The sequence below is a fragment of the Gymnoscopelus microlampas genome, assembly GCF_963454915.1.
Source record: "Gymnoscopelus microlampas genome assembly, chromosome: 17".
NCBI lineage: Eukaryota > Metazoa > Chordata > Actinopteri > Myctophiformes > Myctophidae > Gymnoscopelus > Gymnoscopelus microlampas.
The window spans coordinates 8,285,593-8,307,560 of NC_139954.1; the positions used below are offsets into that span (position 1 = coordinate 8,285,593).

A 21,968-nucleotide genomic window follows, 5' to 3' on the forward strand; every position below is an offset into this window, starting at 1 on the left:
AGTGTTGCAATGTGACCTGTTGGGAGCTTGTAGATCGGCTATTTTCACTACTTCTTTAAACATTTTGTTTTCTAATTTAAGGATTTTTTTAAATTGTATTTTTTCATGCATTACTTTTATTTTTTTGAATAAACGTTGAGTTTGTCTCTAATTCATGAAAAATATTGCTTGTTGATGTTTTGATGAACTTTTTGAAAATGTTTTGAAATAATTATAATAAAAAACTAAATCGGAAACCAAAAAATAAAATAAAAAAGGGATATTTATTTAGTCGTGACCCATACAAAGTCGAACGCTCTGCCAGTCGCGCAACTATTCTCAATTTCTCATAGACCGAAAATTCCACTGCCGTGCGAGGTCTCGATCCGTCTTTAGTAAAAAATAAACAAAACCATTTCGTTACTCACCAAAACAAAGGCTTTTATGGCTTGTTGAAAGTCTATTATCCAGGGTGGGAAGCATCTCAGAACCCCACCTTCTCTGTATAATACACTTTCTGGCAGAAGATTAAATATGTCCGCCAGACGGAAATTATTTGATTTACTCCACTGCGCTCTCTACAAACCTGGTCAATATAAATTACCATTGATCAAATCTGTAGAGGGCGCAGGTGAGTGAATACAATAATTTCCATCTGGCGGACATATTTTATTTTCTGCCCCAAATAGTGCATTATGCAGAGACGGAGGGGTCCTGAGACGTTTCCCACCCTGGAGAATAGACTTTCAACAACACAAAACTGCCTTTGTTCTGATGAGTAGCGAACTCGTTTCCTTTATTTTGACTAAAGTTGGAGACCTCGCATGGTAGTGGGATTTTCAGTCCATGGGATATAGCACCCGCTCCTATTACAGTGCGTTAAAGTCAGCTCACTAACGTTGGACCAGAGGGGGGGGGGGGGGGTGTTTGTGGGGTTAAATTCGTTGCCAGTCCAGCCAATCATAGGATCAGACGACACATAACGGGCTTAAAGTTGTGAGTATAAAAGCTTGAGCGCTAATAAAGCATGCTGCCTGTCAGTGAGTGGTGGACTGTACAACTCAACACACACACACACTCTCACACACCCAGGACACATCCAACCATGCATGTGCCCGGACTTCTGGTGTGTGTGAGCGGCATGCTGCTGGCTCTGGGACCGCTGGGCTTCTGTGAGGAGAACCACAAGCCATCATCATCATCATCATCATCATCATCATCATCTTCTTCTTCATCAGCATCATCACCTTCTTCATTATCTTCATCATCAACAACCAGCACGCAGCAGCAGCAGCAGCAGCAGCAGGTAGAGGTGGGTTAAGTTATCTCGGTTACATTTACTTATAGATTATCAGTGGTGTAAAGTAACTAAGTACATTTACTCAAGTAATTGAATTTTTACTTTACTGGAGTATATCCAATTTTCAGTACTTTTACTTCTACTCCACTACATCTCAGAGGCAAATATTATACTTTTACTCTACAATTATTTGAAAACTTTAGTCACTTACTTTGTAGATTTTGATTATTATTACAAAACACACATTAACCACTTCAGCCCTACTATACATTTCAGCCATTTGAAAATAGCAGATCTACAAGCTCACAATGTGTCACGATGCCACGCATTGTGAGCTAGTAGATCTGCTATTTTCAAAAGATTTTAATACATTTTATTCATTTGAAAACTTGGGAAATTGGACATCCTGCATATTGAGTACTTTCTACTTTTGGTACTTTAAGTGCATGTTGATACTAATACTTTTGTACTATTTTTCTATTATAAAATTGCACTTGTAAGAGTAGCCTAGTTTTAATGTGACATACTTCACTATATGTTCATGACCTATTCATGCAGAAAAACATACTGTAGGCTACTTTTACCTTTGGGTCAAATGTAAAGGATTAAAAGTACGTTTTTCAAATGTTTACCCAAAATGTTACTTTTATTTTTAACCCAAGTTTAATTAAATGCCTGTTTTGTTTGTTTAATTATCTCATAGGGACTATTTATTTCTAAATTCATATTTTGCATTTCAATTCAGTTCGGATTATTTCAAGTAAACAATAAATCAGACTGTATGAAGTAAGTCCGTTTTTTTCATATTTACTCAAGTAATAATTTGGATGACTGCTTTTATCTATACTTATTCATTCACTTAGTGTGAGTCAATATTATTATTTTATAATATTTTATTTAATTTTAAGCAACAGAAACTTGACTATAGTTTTTGGCTACTCTACCGACCTCTGCAATGCAATGCAGAACTTGTAGATCTGCAATTTTCAAAAGATACATTTGAAAACTAGAAATAAATGAGTGAAATGGGCCATTCTGCACAAAAGTACTGTGGTATTACTACTTTAACTCTTAACAAAATAATCTGAGTATACTTATTTTATCACCACTGCATAAAAGTAACAGTTTTTTCCTTGAGATATTTAACCGAGATAAAATCTTAGTCTTGTTTTCTCAAGTAACTATTCAGACGACTATTCTTGTAGTTCCGCTTGAGTCATTATTCTTTTAAAACAGTGGTTCTCAAACTTTTTAATTTCAAGGACCTCCATACAGTAACTCAGAGTGTACAGATGTAATGGTCCATTTCGAGCCCCCTCAAGGAACCCTGAGGGTCCCTAGACCCCACTTTGAGAACCACTGTTTCAAAGCTCTATTATGTATTTGTGTGTGTGTGTGTGTGTGTGTGTGTGTGTGTGTGTGTGTGTGTGTGTGTGTGTGTGTGTGTGTGTGTGTGTGTGTGTGTGTGTGTGTGTGTGTGTGTGTGTGAATAAAATGTAATTTTGTTCAATCTGTATGGTAGAGTATGTTAATACAATATAACTTATTGTATTTTGTCTCCCTGCTCTTCTATTGAGCCATTTAGATCCTGTGTCTATAGTTTGACATGACCTTTGACACAATTCTGTTTCTAGTTTGACACAAATTTTGACCTCAAGGTCGAAATTCAATTTCTCCCCTGAGCAAGCAGGCAGGCAGGCTCTATTAGCTCAGTGGTCAACATTTCAGTACTTGCTCAGGAGACATACTGTATAGTGAAATCCGGGGAAGAACAGGAACGTTTTAAAGTAAGTTGTCTCTGTCGGGTGGAAACCTCATATGTCCAAAACTGTTACTTTCAGGATTCAAATAAAAAAAATGCAAAAGAAGCAGATCGACAAGTTAAAAAAAGTAGGGCATTAATTTAAGAAAAAACACAAAAAGTGTAAAATATGGAGGTTTCTGCCCGACCGCAACGATAGGGAAATCTAGGGAAGAACCGGCATGTTGGCTCAGACGGTTGGCGTAACCGTCTGGGCACCTAGCTGGTAATCCAGCCTGACAGCGTGTTATGGGTTCGATTCCCGATTCCAACGGCCTTTGCTGCATGTCACTCCCCATCTCTCTCCCTATTTCCTGTCAGCCTTACTGTCCTATCAATAAAGACAAGTCCTATAACAAAAAAAACTAAACAGGAAAGTAAATTTAGTTCTCGTTTACTCCCACCCACCCGCTGTCATCAGGACGGAGGCGAGCATTGCTCCATGTGCGACACCGTGCGACAGCAGATCAAGACCATGAGACTGAACGCCATCAAGTCTCAGATCCTGAGCAAGCTGCGGCTGCAAGCGGTGCCCAACATCAGCCGGGACGTGGTGCAGCAGCTGCTGCCCAGAGCGCCGCCGCTGCAGCAGCTGCTGGACCAGTACGACGTGCTGGGGGACCAGTACCACGGACTGGGAGAGCACGGCGACACGATGCAGGATGCCCCCATGGAGGACGAGGACGAGGAGCACGCCTTCGCGGAGACCATCATGATGATGGCCACCGAACGTAAGTTTGTAGATCTGCTGTTTTAAAAAAGAAAAGGTTCTGGGTTGACAGACAGTAAAAACTAAACTCAGTTAAAAAAAAGGATACTGTTCATTTATCTCTGAGAGGTACATGTGATTACATTTGAACACACAGTTAAATTGACATTGAGGACTTTACTGTGCATAATATTTCAGTGTGTGTGTGTGCGTGTGTGTGTGTGTGCGCGTGTGCGTGCGCGTGTGTGTTTGTGTGTGAGATTCCTTGATTTGTAACATTGTGTCATATTTCCAGGGGTGTAAAGTAACTAAGTGCATTTACTCCACTACATCTCTGAGGCAAATATTGTAGGCTACTTTTGACTCCACTTCAATTACTTGAGAGCTGTAGTTACATGTAATAGCCAATCTACAAAAATAATGTATCAACTATTGTCAAATAGCTGAAGTATGCTTAAGTGTTTAATGATCAATAATTACAGTCCAATAACATGATATGATTCAGAAATGGCCATTCTGCATAATGACTACTATACTATATACTATAATGACTAAGTATATCTTCATGCCATTTTCAACCTTATCTTCATATAACTGGTCCTCACCTCACTGGGCAAGGGACATTTCAGAAACCTGCCTACCAATGACATCATCACATAGACAGGTTTGGTAATTTCAAACTAGATTTAAAATGATTATTTTGTTTTTATATATAAATGCAAAGAAAAAAACTGCTTCTATTTCAGCATGCTAACGTTCCAGGATGAGAAAGACTGCAGTTTCTATTAGCTTGGAACCCCCACCAATGATGTCCCCAAGCAATTATGTTTCTGAACTGTCCACAGCCTTCCAATGAGACACAGAGCCAGTAGACACAAATGGTGCCGTCATATAATGAGCATTAGTGAGGACCAATTATTATGAAGATAGGCTTAAAAAGTGCTCCTGTGAGTCCAAAAGAAGTGAGTACTTCTTCCACCTGTGCATCATTTGAAAGGAACATGTGCAGGGTGTGGTTCTGTCTGGTTGTATAGTTTCTGCCCTATGTGGGGTTTCTTTGGGGTATTTGTTGCACCTTATGTCTAATCTCATGCACATACCTGCCGCTATGTGGGCCTACATAACTATATATACCTATTGTATGCGTATATACAGTATGTAGATATCTGTATTATTTGAGTTCTGCTCACCTTTCTGAAAAACAAGACAAATATTGGAGCTTGTGCAAAAAAACAAAAAGAAATTTCCCCCACTTCTTTACATCTTTACACCTGTAAACCAGTGGTTCTCAACCTATGGGAACGGACCCCCAGGGTCGTCCCCAATTTATTTTGGGTGCCGGGGGTCCCCAGATGATTAGCTTAATGTCCAACATTGTTTTCTCACTCAGCAGTAAACAAACTACAAACAGCAAACTATACTTATACTTACTATACTTACTTAATATAAATGTATAGGTGTACAGGGTATCTGCACAATTTAAGGACTTTTAAGACCTTTTTAATACCAAATTGGCCGAATAGGCTCTATGCACAGCAGCCATATTATCACTTCCTTAACAGGTGTTACCAATGATACTAATGAAGGCTCTGTTCCATTTAGTCTAGCACAGTGGTTACACACCCGTAAGGGGCCATTTGGAAGCCCATGAGGGTCCCTGGACCCCAACTTTAGACCCACTGGTGTAGCAGAGTGTTTCCAGTGAGCCAACATGCACAATATCAGCACCCTGACTCTGTTTGCCCATGAATGGAACAGAGCCTTCATTAGTATCATTGGTAACACCTGTGAATGTCTTCACAATATGGCTGCTGTGAATAGAGCCTATTGTCACGACTCCTCGCAGAGTGTGGTTTTACACATCACTGTAAACCAGTGATGTGACAATAAAGCTGATTCTCCTTGTCTTCTCTGCAGCTAAACCGCAGGTCCAGATAGACCACGTCCCAAAGTGCTGCCTGTTCTCCTTCAGGGAGAAGCTGCAGGTCAGTAGGATTGTGCGCGCCCAGCTGTGGGTCCACCTCCGAGCCTCTGAGGAGGACACCAAAGTCGCCCTCCAGATCTCCAGGTAGGACTGGAACCAGTGGCGGACAGTATAGTAACAAAGTACATTTACTTGAGTACAAAGTCCATTTTTTGAGTATTTGTATTCTTGGACAGCTTCGCTCCACTTCGCTCTGTACTGTAACCACTTAAAGGGATAGTTCACCCCAAAATGACTTTTTTCCTATCGATTAGTCACCCCACGGAGACTTGAATTCATGGATACTTTTTAGTTTTTTGTTGCATTCCTAAGACAATAATTTGATGACCGGCAGAGGTTCCGGTAGGAGACACAAAGAGTCTCCTTTGTGTCTCCTACCGGAACCGCTGGTCATCAAATTATTGGCTTAGGAATGCGACAAAAAAAAAAATATATATCCATGAATTCAAGTCTCCATGGGGTGACTAATCGATCGGTGAACTATCCCTTTAAGCCCTATTTCAAATATAGTGGAAAATAGCAGATCTACACGGTCACGACATGTCACACTGTGACACGATGTGAGCTTGTAGAGCTGCTATTTTCTTTTAAACGTATGGCCATAACGCATTTGTCAACAGATGGGCAGATGAATGGAAACGATAATTGATGATTATATGCAAAAAAATAAATGAAGTTGCGATCAGGCGACTGTGTAATAATTGTGACAGGCCTGTGTCCCCCCAGGCTCACGCCTGTGAAGACAGACGGAACGAGACGCATAGGGCTCCGCTTTCTGACGATCGACGTGGGCGTGGGCGTCAGCTCCTGGCATAGCCTAGACGTCAAAAATTTGCTGACCGGGTGGCTGACGGACCCCAAGACCAACTGGGGCATCGAGGTCAACGCCTTCGACGTGCACGGCACCGACCTGGCGGTCTCCTCGGCGCAGCCCGGAGAGGAGGGACTGGTGAGTCCACTCCACCCCCACCACACCACACCACAACACAACACACCACCCCAAGAGCACCGGTTGTCAAGCAGTACTCCCTGTAATTGTGTTAGCAGTGGTTCTCAGACTTTAAAATTTCAAGGAACGCATCTCTGTCATTTTAGATTTCTTTGGCTATTCAAAAATAGCAGATATACAAGCTCACAATATACAAGCTCATAGCACGGAGTGCCGTGCTATGAGCTTGTAGATATTTGTGCAAATCTTCGAATATATATATATTTTTTAAGCAAACATTTGTAACTCAAACCTTTGCTTCTGGGGGTCCCTGGAACAAAATATTTTGAGATGGGGGTTCGCGGCCAAATACATATAATTTTGGGGGTCCTTGACATGAAAAAGTTTGAGAACCACTGATATAGCAAGATACGTTTTTTCATAACAGAGATGAGATAACAGAGATTTTACAGAGATGCGTTCCCGGATTGAATGGGTTAACTCTGACAGTATATAAATGGTATACAAATGGAACAGTATACAGTTCCATTTGTATACTGTCAGAGTTACAGACTTGTAAGGGTCAATTTAGAACCCCCACCCCCCAAGGAACCCTGAGAGTCCCTGCTGGACCCCACTTTGAGAAGCACTATGCTAGAGTATCCAGTGTGGTACCCAAGGCCAGATATTACAATCAACGGGTTATTTATAAACGAGCTCCGGCCTACTTGGGAACGATGCAAGTTGGGATTGCATGACCCCACTGGTTTATGCAATACCCCGTTGTCAGAGAAACCAGAGCGGTGCCCACTACCATATGACCCCGTCGACCAAATATGGAGATGTTGGTGTCCCCGCTGTCGTCAGCAAAACTGCTGACGTCATGTTGAGGACATACATTGGCATAAATGGGAGACAGAAGGACGGACAGATGCATGCAATGTCTGTCTGTGAAAATAGCAGATCTACGTACAAGCTCACAATGTGTCTAAAACGCATGACAGATTTGTAAACATTATTGTGTATTCTTTTACTTTGGTATTTTAAGTATATTTTGATGCCCATACTTTTACACTTTTCCAGTTAAGTAAACTTTTGAATACAGTATTTATACATTGTGACATTCCTACGTTTACTTTTAAGTAAACAGATTGGAGTACTTTTTCTTCCAGCACTGATTAAGGCTGTTTGAAAGGAATAGTTCCGAATTCCACAGATTCTAGCTGGACTCTGTGTTGGACTGCTCTATAGCAGGAGGTCTTCGGCTTGTTCAGGGCATTCTCGGGCTTGTGTGCGGAGCACACGTTTGCAGGAACGGCGAGGGTTAAGCATTCATGTACCGTTTGATTGAAGAAAGAAGGAATTAACATTTTGTTGCTGTCGGGCAGAAACCTTGAATCTCCATACTTCAACTTTCACCTTTTTTCGTGACTGAATACCCTACTTCATTCAAGAGTGTTGCATACGAGTAGCATATTGAGGCGTTGTGAGCTTGTAGATCGGCTATTTTCACAGTTTTTAAATGTTTTTAAAACGATCATTAAAAAAAGGAACAGTTTTGGACATACTGGGTTTCCACCCGACAGCAACGATTTAACAGAGCTATGAAAACTTGATAATGAACTCAAGACGCCAGGGAGGCGCTCACCTGCGCTTGGACGCGTGCCCAGACAGTCCCAGCAATAATCTCACGTCTTATTGGCTGATTACATAAAAGTTCACCTACCCCAAATTCCTGGCAGGCTCCTGTGTGACTGTACAAATCAGACGTATACCTTGAGCTGTCTATTAAAGTGATATTAAGTGATATTTTCGGGTCAAAACAAACGTTTCTTTGTTAAAAAGTTAAAGCTCTATATTGTGATAGTAATCATTGTTACAAAGTGTTTGTTCAGTAACAGGGGTCTCCTCTCCAAGTCTTTAGTAAACAGCGAAAAAAAGACCAGGAGATTTATCAGCTTCAATTTTATAGTGTTCCAGTTCCAATTGTGTCTGCTCATTTCTTTGTGAGCAGACATCTTTGCTCATTTCCTTATAATACAGTACTAATAATGTTAGATATTACAATTAATGGGTTATTTATAAACGGGTACCGGCCTGCTTGGGAACAATGCAGGTTGGGTGGGTATGCATGCCCCGCCCGTTGAGGGTGGGGAATGTGTATGACCATACACAAATGGAGTTCCATTGCACATGCTACCATTTATATTGCCAATCCATGGGCTATGCACAACCCCCACGGGGAATCGGTGACACACGCATGCCAAGTTTGAAGTCGATCTGTCATTGCCCGTGTTATGCCCGGGACAGACGCACGCACAGGTTCTGTTAATTTATAGAGTCCTTATACCATGCCAGGTTTGAAGGTAGGAAGGTATCAGATTAGGAGGTATGGGGTGAAACTCTTGATCACACTCTGCACTCCTGTCCTTCCCAGCAACCGTTCCTGGAGGTGAAGATTTCGGACAGCCCCCGGCGCTCCAGGAGGGACTCGGGCCTCGACTGCGACGAGAACTCCCCGGAGTCCCGCTGCTGCCGCTACCCTCTGATGGTGGACTTTGAGGACTTTGGCTGGGACTGGATTATAGCCCCCAAGCGCTACAAGGCCAACTACTGCATCGGGGAGTGTGAGTACATGCACCTGGAGAAGTACCCGCACACGCACATCGTGAACAAGGCGACCCCGCGAGGCACGGCTGGGCCATGCTGCACGCCCAAGAAGGTGTCCCCCATCAACATGTTGTACTTCAACGACAAGGAGGAGATAGTCTACGGGAAGATCCCGTCCATGGTGGTGGACCGCTGCGGCTGTTCGTGAGTCGTGAGTCTTGAGTCGGAAGGGGAGAGGGGGAGGGGGAGGCTGCAGGACCGGCCCGGCCCGGTTCTTCTGACCCCAGAACTTGTTGACACATCCAGTCCATGCTTTGCAGCAGAAACGCGGTGCAATAGAACCAGAGTAGAGACACAGCAAAGAGGCCGAGCCGAACCCCGTCACAGCAGCAGCAGCGCTTTATACAAACCCACATATCTGTTGTTTTTTTAGTTTTATTTGTATTTGTCTTTCCTCCGGTCGACAGCGTGGCCGTAGAGCCCTGAGGACAGAGGGACGGAGGAACATCACGAATGCCCGTTGGACTTTAGAGATGATGCAGGGTGACAGGAACGACAGGAAAATATCCCTAAAACGGTATCATCTGCCTCAGTGCTCTGTCCATTTACTCAAGCAGTGACGGCATATCATCACCGTCAGGGCGGAAAACCTGTTTGTCCAAAACAGTTGCTTATCATAAAAAAATAACCTGTGTTCCCATGGATCCAATGTAGTTATTATTTAGTCACATGCTTTTTACAGTACTTTTCATTGGTTTAATATTTATAAAACCCACAGATACACTTAAACACTTTCACTTTTAACATTAGCGAAAATAGCCAATCACAACGGCTCACAGCTTGTGCTTGTAGATCGGCTATTTTGGCTACTTTTGCAACGTACGGCATTCATTAACAAAAAAAAACATAAAAAGTTGAAATATGGAGATACAAGGTTTCTGCCCGACAGCGATGATATACTCAAATATAAATGTACACTGTCCCATCCTAATGTCTTAAAACTCAACTCCACCCCAACCCCTCTCCCCACCCACTCACCCACCCGCCCGCCCACACCCTCCTTTTTAAGCTTTTGACAGGCTTTTGCTAAGCTATACGTTTGTGATAATCATTTTGAGAAGTTTATTTTCAGAGTGAAACCAGGAATCCTCATGGACTTTTTTTTATGAAAGGGCTTGGGAAAAAAACCACACACACACACACACACTCATAGCGGAGAGTCATATTTGACCTTGGTAAAACAATGACACGTATAGAACATAATATATACAGTACATAAACCTATAGGAGTCCAAGGCAGGTCAACCAGCCACACCCGTAGTCGCAGCACCATTGTCTTACTTTCATTTTGACTTAAAAGTTGTAGCTCTTACAAATCAAGCATGGGAATTACACTAATGTAATATTATTTAAAGGTAGAGTAAGTGATATTCTTTTGCTTGAAAAGTTAAAACTCTATGGTGTGTATACAGTAGTGATCATTTCTATAATAAATAATACATTTTGAGGTGGGTTCTTCCATGCAGGAGAGAGAACCCATTATCATTTGTTTATCCTGTATCCTGTATGAGTTCAATCTCCTGATTGGATTAAATTAAATTGGTATCCTGACCTGAAAATGTATATACACTACAGTATCTATATTCTGATAGCAATGATTGCTATCACTTACACTACCTTTAATTCTGTGTCCTGAATGAAACAGAGTTTTGCCGAATTAATTGTTTGTAATGATGAAAGCTGGGAGGATTAAGCGTTGGTGTTGATAGTGGATGTCCACGATTGCTGATGTTGGAGGCTGATGGCCCTGTAGATCGGCTATTTGTTAACATTTTTGACAATTGTTATATATTTTTAAAAATACTAAGAAATATACATGTGTATATATATATAGTATAAAATAAGGCTTAAGTGATTAAAACCTCCCGTGGAGGTTTGTGCATTCTGAATATGAGTGAACATGTTCTACCAAAGTGAAATATGGCTTTAAGTCTGAGCTGGTGTTCATGTACAGCGTCGCACATACATTATACACTCCCATAATGATAAACTCGCTTCATACTCCGTCACACTGCACTGTCGCTTGGCGTCACAGTAACAGCAACGTGTCACGTTGTCACCTTAAAGGAGCACTCCGAGATTCCAAACAATTAGAAACTACAGCCTTTCTCTGGAAAGTTACACGCTGAAATGGAAGACATTACCAACCCTGCCTGCCGATGATTTCTTTGGTAGGCAGGTTTGTTGGTAGGCAGGTTGAAAGCAAAGTGCTCCTTTAGAGATCTGTGCGACGGAGTCTAAAACGAGGCATTACTCACACAGCTTCTCCACGATTCACCCAGACAGCCTGACCTGCCCGACACACTTGAATTCTCCTGATTGTAAATCCACTTTTTCTGGACACAGAAGGACTTGAACACGAAGGCACAATGAATGCAGTCTACACACACACAAAGGTGTGTTTAAGAGACAGAGACAACGATTATTGAGATGTATGAATGTTGCAATCACGCTAAAACTCTGTCTTACAAACAGTACAGTTTGCACTATGGCACACCAATAGGAAAGAATTGGTTGCTAACAAAGGTTGTAAAAACTGATTTTGATATGTTTGCTAATTTGTATTGTATACATATAATGCCATTATTATCTTATTTTTTTCCATTAGCAGTTGCCTTTTCTGAACCACTGTTTGTAAATGTATGAGACCACAAACTATCAAGAAAACCACATGTACAACAGCAACTCTATATACCTGTTTAACAAATAAAGTTTCTAGATTATTTGTTAAGTTCCGTTTCTTTGACTAGCTGTTTTTTTTTTTATGCCCAACTTGTGTTTCGTGAGAAACAAACAGGTCATTTTGTGCAGAAGCAGGCTTTAGGATTTTCGACCGTTACATAATAGTTCAAGTACATTTTGGTCTGCTGCCAGCGCCACGAACATTCCTGACTTCTGTCACCATTCCAACATATAAAGGACATCATGTCTTAATGTACTGTGTGGTCTACATAAACATAATATCACACACACACACACACACACACACACACACACACACACACACACACACACACACACACACACACACACACACACACACACACACACACACACACACACACACACACACACACACACACACACACACACACACACACACACACACACACACACACACACACACCCACCAGCGGATTAATTTATATGCTTTTTGAATAGAAACACTGAAATATTTCAAGCTTTTGTGTCAGATTCAGTTCCCATACAGTTTTTGGGAAATCTGCCAGTCAGCGGGGCATGGCTTTGCTTCAGTGTGTTTAACAAGACCGTATGGTGCCAGTCACATGACTCATGCTCCGCCGTACGGCGGTGCCGTGTGTCCACAACAGCCGATCCACAAGCCCACAGCGTGTCGCGACGTAGCGACCCGCAAGTGATCTACTTGCAGATCGATCTACCCATCTGCACGTGGGCTTGTAGATCTGCTGTTTTTCAGTGCTATGCATAAATTAGCCATAAATTAGTCATAACACGTGCGGCGTGCGCAATCAAAGCCTCACTCTCTGCTCTAACGTCAAACCATGAGTTTGCAGTCCAGTGAGAGGATGTGAACTCTGACCTGTTCCTATTGGACTTTGGGGGCCTCTGGGACGCTGCTGGACGTCCGGTCACTAGAGGGCAGAGCTGAGCACTGGCTGCCCCCAGAGACTCACTTCCTACTTTCCCACTGGGAGCTGGGCCTGCTGCCATGACAACGGGTCCTTCCAGACCCAAGGACAACTGGATCAGCACATAGAGTGTGTGTGTGTGTGTGTGTGTGTGTGTGTGTTTTCAGGACATAGTCCACAAATTCTGGTTTAATTCAATATTTGAAAGAATATTTGGAGGAATGATGTCAACAATGTGAATTGGTGTAACCGAAAGTTTTTGTGCCAAATAATTCAACTTGCTTAAAAAAAAAGGTGAAATTCTCGATAAAACACCCTATCAACTAGTTGGGCGTGATCTTACATTAGAACTATTCAATAGTCATTGAAATAAATGGATCACCAAAGCTCTGAATATAATGATTAATTCAAGTCAAGTCAACTGACTGAATTGGCAAGGTGGTGTAACCACAAAATGCCCCAAAAAATATGATTCAACAGGACGAAGACTCGAAACCTCCAACCTTCGTATTGTGAAATGTTACCTTTCTTCTTATGTTGATTTTCTCCTGATGTGTCATTTTTAGTGTCAAAATGTTCAGAAGATTGTGTGGCTTGTGGTGATTGGGTCGGATTTAGTTCAGTGACCATGGGGTAAAGACTGGTGTTCACATTCACTTCTACCATTGGACCTAATTCTGGTCTCCTAAGAAGGCGGCCACCTATGTCACACAGATGCGGGAAGTAAACCGCATACATTTCCTTCTGCATTAAAGATAGTTTACTTTTGAGATAACTACATTACTGCATAACCCATAAATGGTCAGACAATCCTAATATTTCATTATTTGTGATGCTATATGTCAGTATCCTGGTGTCAGTATCATGGTCCTGGTGTCAGTATACTGGTGTCAGTATCCTGGTCAGTATACTGGTGTGAGTATCATGGTCAATATCCTGCTGTCAGTAGGCCTATCCTGGTGTCAGTATCATGGTATCAGTATCCTGGTGTCAGTATCATGGTCAGTATCCTGGAGTCAGTATCCTTGGTGTCAGTATCATGGTCCGTATCCATGTGAAATACAGGCATAGAAGCAGCTCTGTGTAGGATTGTGCATTCAGTCTCATGGCATAGTTCTTGTCTAGCTGTCGATGATAACAATGTCACTCTGGCCTGAGCTCTCACACACAGTGGTAAACATTTTGGCTGCCTGCTCCAAACACCATGAAAAACACTCTGCTTGTATGATCAATTTATTCTTAGAAATTCTGGCATAGGCAATTCATTAAATATTTGGCGATCAATCTATGAATTGACTAATCATAATGGTACTAATGGTTTGTAAACCAAAAGTATGGGGTTCAAGACCACCACCAGAAATATTTTTGACCTCACTCTAAATTCTAAAAGGTTAAGTATTCCGTTCTCACATGTGTCTTCCATGCTAGTGTGGCTCTCTAGATTAGGATTAGGGTTCAAGGCCATCATTATGAACATGATCACTTCACTCTCCATTTAAAATTATACACGGTTAAATAATTCATTCTCACTTGCATCTTCCATGCCAGCGTGGCTCAAGACACAATGTCAGGAGTTTGCAGACCGAATGATTTTGATTCTAGGCCACCATTAGGAACACTTAGTTCACTCTCCATCTAAATTCCAAAAGGTTAAGTATTTCGTTTTCACTTGCATCTTCCATGCAAGCGTGGCTTGAGACATAATGTCAGGTGTTTGTTACCCAAAGGTTTCAGGTTCAAGGCCATCATTAAGAACATTTTCACTCCACTTTCCATCTAACTTCTAAAAGGTTAAGTATTACGTTCTCACTTACATCTTCCATGTCAGGCGTTAATAAACCAAAGGTTCTAGGTTCAAAACGTGCATAAAACACAACGCAATAAACTACTAAAGCAACCAAAAAGACAAACAAAACACACAGTGTGTGTGTCTTGACACACAGTGCCCAGCTCGACAAGCTCAAAACGCGCCGCATTTTGAGCCGCATTTCGAGCTTGTGGATCTGCTACTTTTCATGCTTTTGTGTGATGCTGTAATGTCAACAAGTAGGGCATTAATACAAAAATAATAATAATAATAATATTTCAATTATGGAGATAAGAGGTTTCTGCCTGACAGCGACGATAATATACTTTGTCCACCTCTGCATCTGGGTGAAAACTGGAGTGGGGGGGTGGGGGGTGGGGGGAATGTTTGGACGCAGCATGGCGGCGCATCACCAGACCACATTCCACCCCTGACAGGTGAGGAAGTGAGAGCGAGAGAAGGGAGAAGAGAAGGATTATGTGGATGAGGGGGGGGGGGGGGGGGGGGGGCATGGGCTGGTCTCTAGGCAGCTTTAGAGACAAGTGGTGGAAAGTAACCGAGTACATTTACCCAAAAGAATACACTACTAATGCTCAAAATAAGATGACACGAGCGACCATGATCTGGTGCCACCCACATTTAGAACAAACATGGGAACATTGTCATTGTACTACTCTGCCACCAAAATGTGGAATGCCCTGACACCATCCATTAAAGGACGTGTAACACTGATTTCTTTCCCATGCAGGATTTTTTTTGTGTTATCCTTTTAGCCTCGTCTTACTGTACCACGCGCTGTTTACATTTCTGACAAAAAAAATAAATCAATCAATCAATCAAAAATGCAAGTTCTTCTACTCACTCTGTGTCTCATTGGTGGGCTGTAGACCAGTGGCCCTAAAAAAAAAGGAAAAAAAGAAAGTAGGCTACTTCTTCCACCGCTGCTGGAGTCCCCGTTATTGGACAGGATTCCCGTAGCGCAGGGCTTGCAGAATTTCAATGATAGACGGGGGCATTCCTGTTGAAATTATAATTCTTGAATGCCCATATGGCGGGTACACAAGATGGCTGCCACCACAGAATGCGTTGTAATGCGCCGTCATGGAAACGAGTGTTGATAAATTGCGCAAGATGATGTGTTTCCATTGTTTCTCTCCACATGCTTATAGTTACCACCTAGTTCCAGGGAATGGAACAATGCTGGTTGTCACGACAACCTTGTCAAACATCCTCGTCTCTCTGATCAACGTCGGGTTCAGGGACCACTAAGGGTCCATGATGGACCCTTATGGGTTTGTAACTCTCAGAGTCAAATAAGCACTGAGGATGTTACGGTGTAGATTGGGGTTACGTCGAGTGGATTAGGGTTTGTTATTTCTACTCAAATTAAAGCTGCGATGTACTAGTTATATTGTATTAACATACTCTACCATACAGATGGACTAGTTATATTGTATAAACATACTCTACCATACAGATGGACTAGTTATATTGTATTAACATACTCTACCATAAGAGATTAGTTAAAATTCTGTTTTATTCGTTCAAGTTGAACTTGTCTTTAAAAATTCTTACAGAGACTTCATAAAAAGCGTTTAAATATCATCGCTGCAATAGGCAGTAGACTTTCAATACTTTAAGATTCTCCTCTGCACATCTGGAGAGCAGAGGGGAATGCCCTGTCCTGTGTGTGTGTGTGTGTGTGTGTGTGTGTGTGTGTGTGTGTGTGTGTGTGTGTGTGTGTGTGTGTGTGTGTACTTGTATTACTATACTTGTGAGGGCCAAATGTACCCACAAGTATAGTATAGTTTCAGAATTAGACATCACAAGGACAATTTTCCTGGTCCTCACAAGAGAAATGGTTGTTTTATGGATTCAAATAAAATATTTGGGGAGTTGGGTTGTCTATTAGGAAAACAAACAGGTTGAGGTTAGAGTTACGATTAGGTATTCATAGGTTAGGGTTAGGGCTTGGGGTCAACGTTGTTCCTGATTTATACTTAGTTGTGTGCAGGAGTCGCGCACTCACACATTGTATGTGGATCTGCTATTTTTGGCAAAATATAACAGATCTTTGATATACCAGACGTTTGGTGCTGATTCTGATGTCCTCACAAGTATAATAATATAGACGTGTGTGTGTGTGTGTGTGTGTGTGTGTGTGTGTGTGTGTGTGTGTGTGTGTGTGTGTGTGTGTGTGTGTGTGTGTGTGTGTGTGTGTGTGTTTTGGGGTTGGGGGGGGTGGGATGTGTTAGCCAGGTGCTCAAAACATCTGGAGCTCCGTGCAGACAGATGTAGGAACCATGGAAGTGTCCGTCTGGAGAAGTGCTGTTGCTGACAGGTCTCTCAGCAGGAAAACCCACTTCCTCCAATGACACGGTTCAACAGCCATGCATCCAGAGCCCTGGACCAAATGTGTTCTCCAAACCGTCCAAAAGGCACAACATTAACACCTGTTTCCAGCCCGTTATGAGCGTCATTAATGTACTGGGGGCGAGGGGCGAAAATTAAATGCCCCCTCAAATGTTCTAAACGCCCCTCGAATTAGAGGGAAGGATGCCAAAGAAATTGCGCCCAGTGCTTTTCTGATGAAATCTATCTATGAATGAAAAAAATAACCTGTGTGAGTGTGTAAATGGTAATGGTGCATTTATATAGCACTTTTTATCCAAAGCGCTTTACATACAGTAGATTGTCATTCACCCATTCACACACACATTCATACACCGATGGCAGAGGAAACCATGCAAGGCACCAACCTGCTCATCGGGAGCAATTAGGGGTTCAGCGTCTTGCTCAAGGACACTTCGACACTGACTCTGGGGGGAGCCCGGGATCGAACTGGGAACCTCACGGTTCCCATCCAGCCATCCGGCCACTCTACCCCTGCGGGAATTTGGTCAGACGACACCAGTGGTTGTCCAGAACCAAAAAAACACGAATGTCTGTATCTGTCTGCGGTGGATGCACCAAATCTGTGTGTGTGTGTGTGTGTGTGGGGGGGGGGGGGGGGGGGGGGGGGTGTAGGCATTGGCTTCCCTGATTGGCCAACCCAACCCATCGGTTTCACGGATTGGCCAAGGTTTACACCATGTTTGTGCTGCTGCACCAACCAACCAAACCTGCCTGCCTGCCAACCCAGTGTGATCTAGTATGAGAGTGACGACACATAGCATAGACTCCCATGGTAAAAATGGAATGCGGACATGCTCTGTCTATCTCAGTGAGGAAGTTCCAATGTTTGGAACTATAGCCCATAGCAGCCCGCTTTGCGGCGAGATCAAAGCGTGTCATAACTCTCTCTCTCTCAGTCTCTCTCTCTCTCTATGGGTCTGTGCCAACCTACCAAGCTATCTACGTACGTAAGTAAGTGGTGTTGCATAAATGGTGGGGCATTCCCAACTTGCATTGTTCCCAACTTGCGTGGTCCTCGAGTAGACGATGCTGGAAACCTCGTAAACAACGTCAAGGTACGACGCATTGGGAGATCAGCTATTTTACAAAATGTGTGTTTAAATATAATTTGGAATCATTTGGACACTCTTTTGGAGAGTCCCTGGCACAAAATATTTTCAGATGGGGGCAAAAATGTTTGAGAACCACTGATCTAAGCCATTGGTTCTCAAAGTGGGGTCCGGGGACCCCCAGGGATCCTTGGGGGGGGGGGTTCCAGGGGGTCCCCAGCAAAATGTGTTAATATAGCATCACAATAACTTTAACCACTTTAACCTTTTATACTTTGGCTATTCAAAAATAGTAGATATACAAGCTCATACTTGATCTGCTATTTTTGAAAAATCTTGAAGATTTGTGCAAATCTTTGAATATATTTATTTAACACAAATATTTGCTTCTGGGGTCCCTGGCACAACGTATTTTCAGATGGGGGCTTGCAGCCAAAAATATATATCAATTTGGGGGTCCCTGGCATGAAAAAGTCTGAGAAGCACTGACTGATAAGCCACTGGAGCAAAGTGCACGTACCGTCCATTGCAGCAGCAGCAGCGCCCGCTTAAAACGTTGCGCTGAGTAAAATCAAACGCACCCGGGGGAGACCTCTTAATGTAATCAGAGTGTGACGTTCCAGACAGCTGTGCGCAGGTTGTAATCACTTAAACAACCAGAGCATCATCATCTCAGCCAGATGACAGCTTGTTTTGTGAAAATCTCTCCTGGGTCCAAGGAAAGCAATGAAAAGCAATAAAGGTTTGTCTGGGACCAGGTGAGAGCCAGATGTCGTGCTGCTGGAAGGTACCTGTCTTCACTCTGCCTGATTTATCCTTCCCGTCTGCTCAGCGCTTGCTTTTCCACTTAAGGAGAAGGAATCAAGTATTCCCCATCCCAAAAACCATTGACCTCTGGGGAAACTCCGCATGATTGATGGCTTCGCAAAGCTACTGGAAGTCTGGGTAAGACGCGGGACAGGTTGCGGTGTCCCGCTCCAGCCCTGTTTACGAAAATGCTTCTCGGTATCAATCTTTGTTTTGCAGGGGAGGGGCCGGTGGCTCCCGAACGGGCCGGGGTCCAAGGCGATGAAGCACGGCGGAGACTCTGGGGACGAGCCAAGCTGACAAGTGATGAGGAATAGATGTTCCTGGGAGGAGAGCGAGGGGAGAGCGGTTATGGAAACGGTCTGGCCGCTGCACTTCCCACAGACGGATGTAGTGCTGTGTCAGGTATGTGTCAGGGAACCTGGATGGATCTGGACCTCTCAGAGATGATATTTATGGTACATTTTTACAGATTACTACACCCGGTTAATTATACGAGGAGCTGCTGCGTGGCTGACTGACATTCATGTGACAGGCAGGGTTTTCCTAGAATTAGATCTTGTGGGGAGAGGTAAATGGATGGCATGTTTGTTTTAGAAGGCAAGCATCAGGCTGGAAGCTAGCACATGCGGCCCACTGGTGGGGCTATGAGGGTATTGTAAGTGAGGCCCCCAAATAATTGGCAAAACACTGCAAATGTATTGATAATGTATTATCAATACATTTGCGGTGTTTTGCCAATTATTTATACCCTCATAGTCTAGAATTCCATCAGACCAGCCCGTTGTCCAGAAACAAAAAACCACAAACGTCTGTATCTGTCCGTCTGTGGAGGATGCACTTCAAAACCATGTACGGTTATACCATGACATTTTTATTTTACAGTAATGATGTATCATTACTGTAAAAGAAAAATGTCATGGTATTTTTTTATGTATCATTACTGTAAAAGAAAAATGTCATGGTATTTTTTCTAACCTTACATGGTTTTGAAGTGCACTCCTCGTAATCGTCACATCCCTGGGTCATCGCCGACACACACGCCATGTTTGAAGCCAATCGTTCAGACGGTCCCCGAGTTATACCCAGGACAGACAGACATGCACTGGTTTCTGAAATGTATAGATTGGAGACGGCTTTCAATTTGCAGTTTAAAAAACCTTTTGGGGTTGATTGTCTTGACACAGGTGGGCCGAGTGCATTTTCAGAGCATGTTTGTTTTAATGATCAATCAATCGTGACAATCGTGTTTCGGCTTGGATAATGGCTATATGAAGTAGTATACTTTAAGTTCCTCTTTGTCGGTATAGCCTATCACAATGAAATTGTCAATTTCTCAATGTTTTAAAGAAAACAATACCACGACGTTTCTTTTTAGATATTCTTTTTATTATTAATGCTATATTATAAAAATCTTAGTGTTTTGCCAATTCTTTGGGGGCCCATGTACAATATCCTCGCGGCCCGCCAGTGGGGACCCGACCCACAGGTTGGGAATCACTGCCCTATGCTCTAATGACCTGTGGTTTACTCTCCGGTGCTTGCTCTGGTATTTCAGCTCACCTTGAAATCTAACTTCAAAACGTTGCTGTGGGAATTGTTGACAAGTGATTAAAAATTAAAACCAGGAGCCTCCGTGACCCACGGAGGACGTCGGTGACCCGTGAAATTGAATGTGGTGTGGCTGTAAATTCTCCCACAACTTGCGAAACCTGCATCTTTTTTAGCACCGTCACATTAGTGAGCCTGAAGCCCGTAAAAGCGGCTGAATGGCTCTTCTGTGGTCGGCTAAAAGTGTGCAGTCACAGCACGCCACCACCAATAATTACCCGCTGAAGAAAATAAAGAAAAAACACTTAGATGCAGCAAAAAATGTTATAGTAGTTCCCCCTGCGGAGTGTAGCATGGCTTGTGGTTTTAAGACGCTTGATTAGGTCCGTGTGTGTGTCTGTGTGAAGCTGGGTTCTTGTTCGTTGCTAAGGTTTTGCGTCAGATTTCAAGAACATCACTTCACATCTGATTAAAACCACGTAAACCCTATTATTATAGGACAATATTATTGTTTACATATGGACTATGGAGTAAATATCAGAAGTTGTCCCTTTTATCCTTTAAAAACAGAACCAGAGAGGTGAATCAATCTGTCCCCCAACAAAAGGAAATCAAAATGTTGTCACTCTCTCTCTACTTACAGTGAGTGTCCTATTTCTAAACAGAAACAGGTGGTGCCTCCGCATGCTGCCTGGCTCTGGACAAGGTACTGTATGTGACCAGCGCTTCTCCTCGCAGATCCCAAAAATAGAGTGGGAAGGGGGTTAAATATAGTTCATGTCATTTTATTTTGGATTTGATGACTTTGTTAAAGGTGTTGGGTTACTCTGCAGTGAGAGGGGGGCCACACGGTTGCTTGCTGAATACTGCTGGCACATTAGGAGAGTAATAGGAGAATAAATAACTGACCCAGTGACGATCTACCTGAACCCTGGGTTTGGTGGCCGTTAGGCCCTGTGTGTCATTCCCAGTTGACCCCAAAAATGATCCATTCAGCATCTAAGCATTAGCAAAGAACTCTATTCAGTTACAGGGGAAAAAATGTCAAAAACAGTGCGACATGTGTTTTGAGTGACAGCTGGGATAGATGAACCGCCGCTGACCTTTTAAAACGTGGTGGGCACCTGGTCAAAAGATGATCGTCAGTTAATCCTCCCCTCAAATCGCTCTGATATGCCCCCTGGGGGCGGCGGAGCGCACGTACGCCCTCCCTCCACGCATTCTGCTGCGGCACGCAACTCCTGGACACGAGGGGGTTCGGGGAAGACGCACGTAACAGCAGGGAGCTGCGAGCGTTCATCCAGGAGAGAGAGGAGGAGGAGGAGGAGGAGGAGGGAGGCATGCATGCGTTCCCCTC

General features: G+C 43.0%; 1 protein-coding gene across 3 annotated transcripts; it reads left to right on the forward strand.

Annotated features, from left to right (window-relative positions):
- The first annotated feature begins 1,029 nt into the window (after positions 1-1,029).
- Positions 1,030-12,102, forward strand: mstnb (myostatin b). 3 transcript variants are annotated; one of them, XM_084085320.1, is made up of 5 exons: positions 1,030-1,291; positions 3,502-3,811; positions 5,707-5,857; positions 6,500-6,722; positions 9,139-12,102. In XM_084085320.1, the coding sequence occupies exons 1-5, from the start codon at positions 1,085-1,087 to the stop codon at positions 9,517-9,519; spliced, it is 1,272 nt and encodes a 423-aa protein (XP_083941446.1). In that variant the 5' UTR covers positions 1,030-1,084; the 3' UTR covers positions 9,520-12,102. The 3 variants fall into 3 exon arrangements, with proteins under 3 accessions (XP_083941446.1, XP_083941448.1, XP_083941447.1); XM_084085322.1 differs by having other exon boundaries at positions 3,514-3,811; XM_084085321.1 differs by having other exon boundaries at positions 1,030-1,285.
- Positions 12,103-21,968: the final 9,866 nt, after the last annotated feature.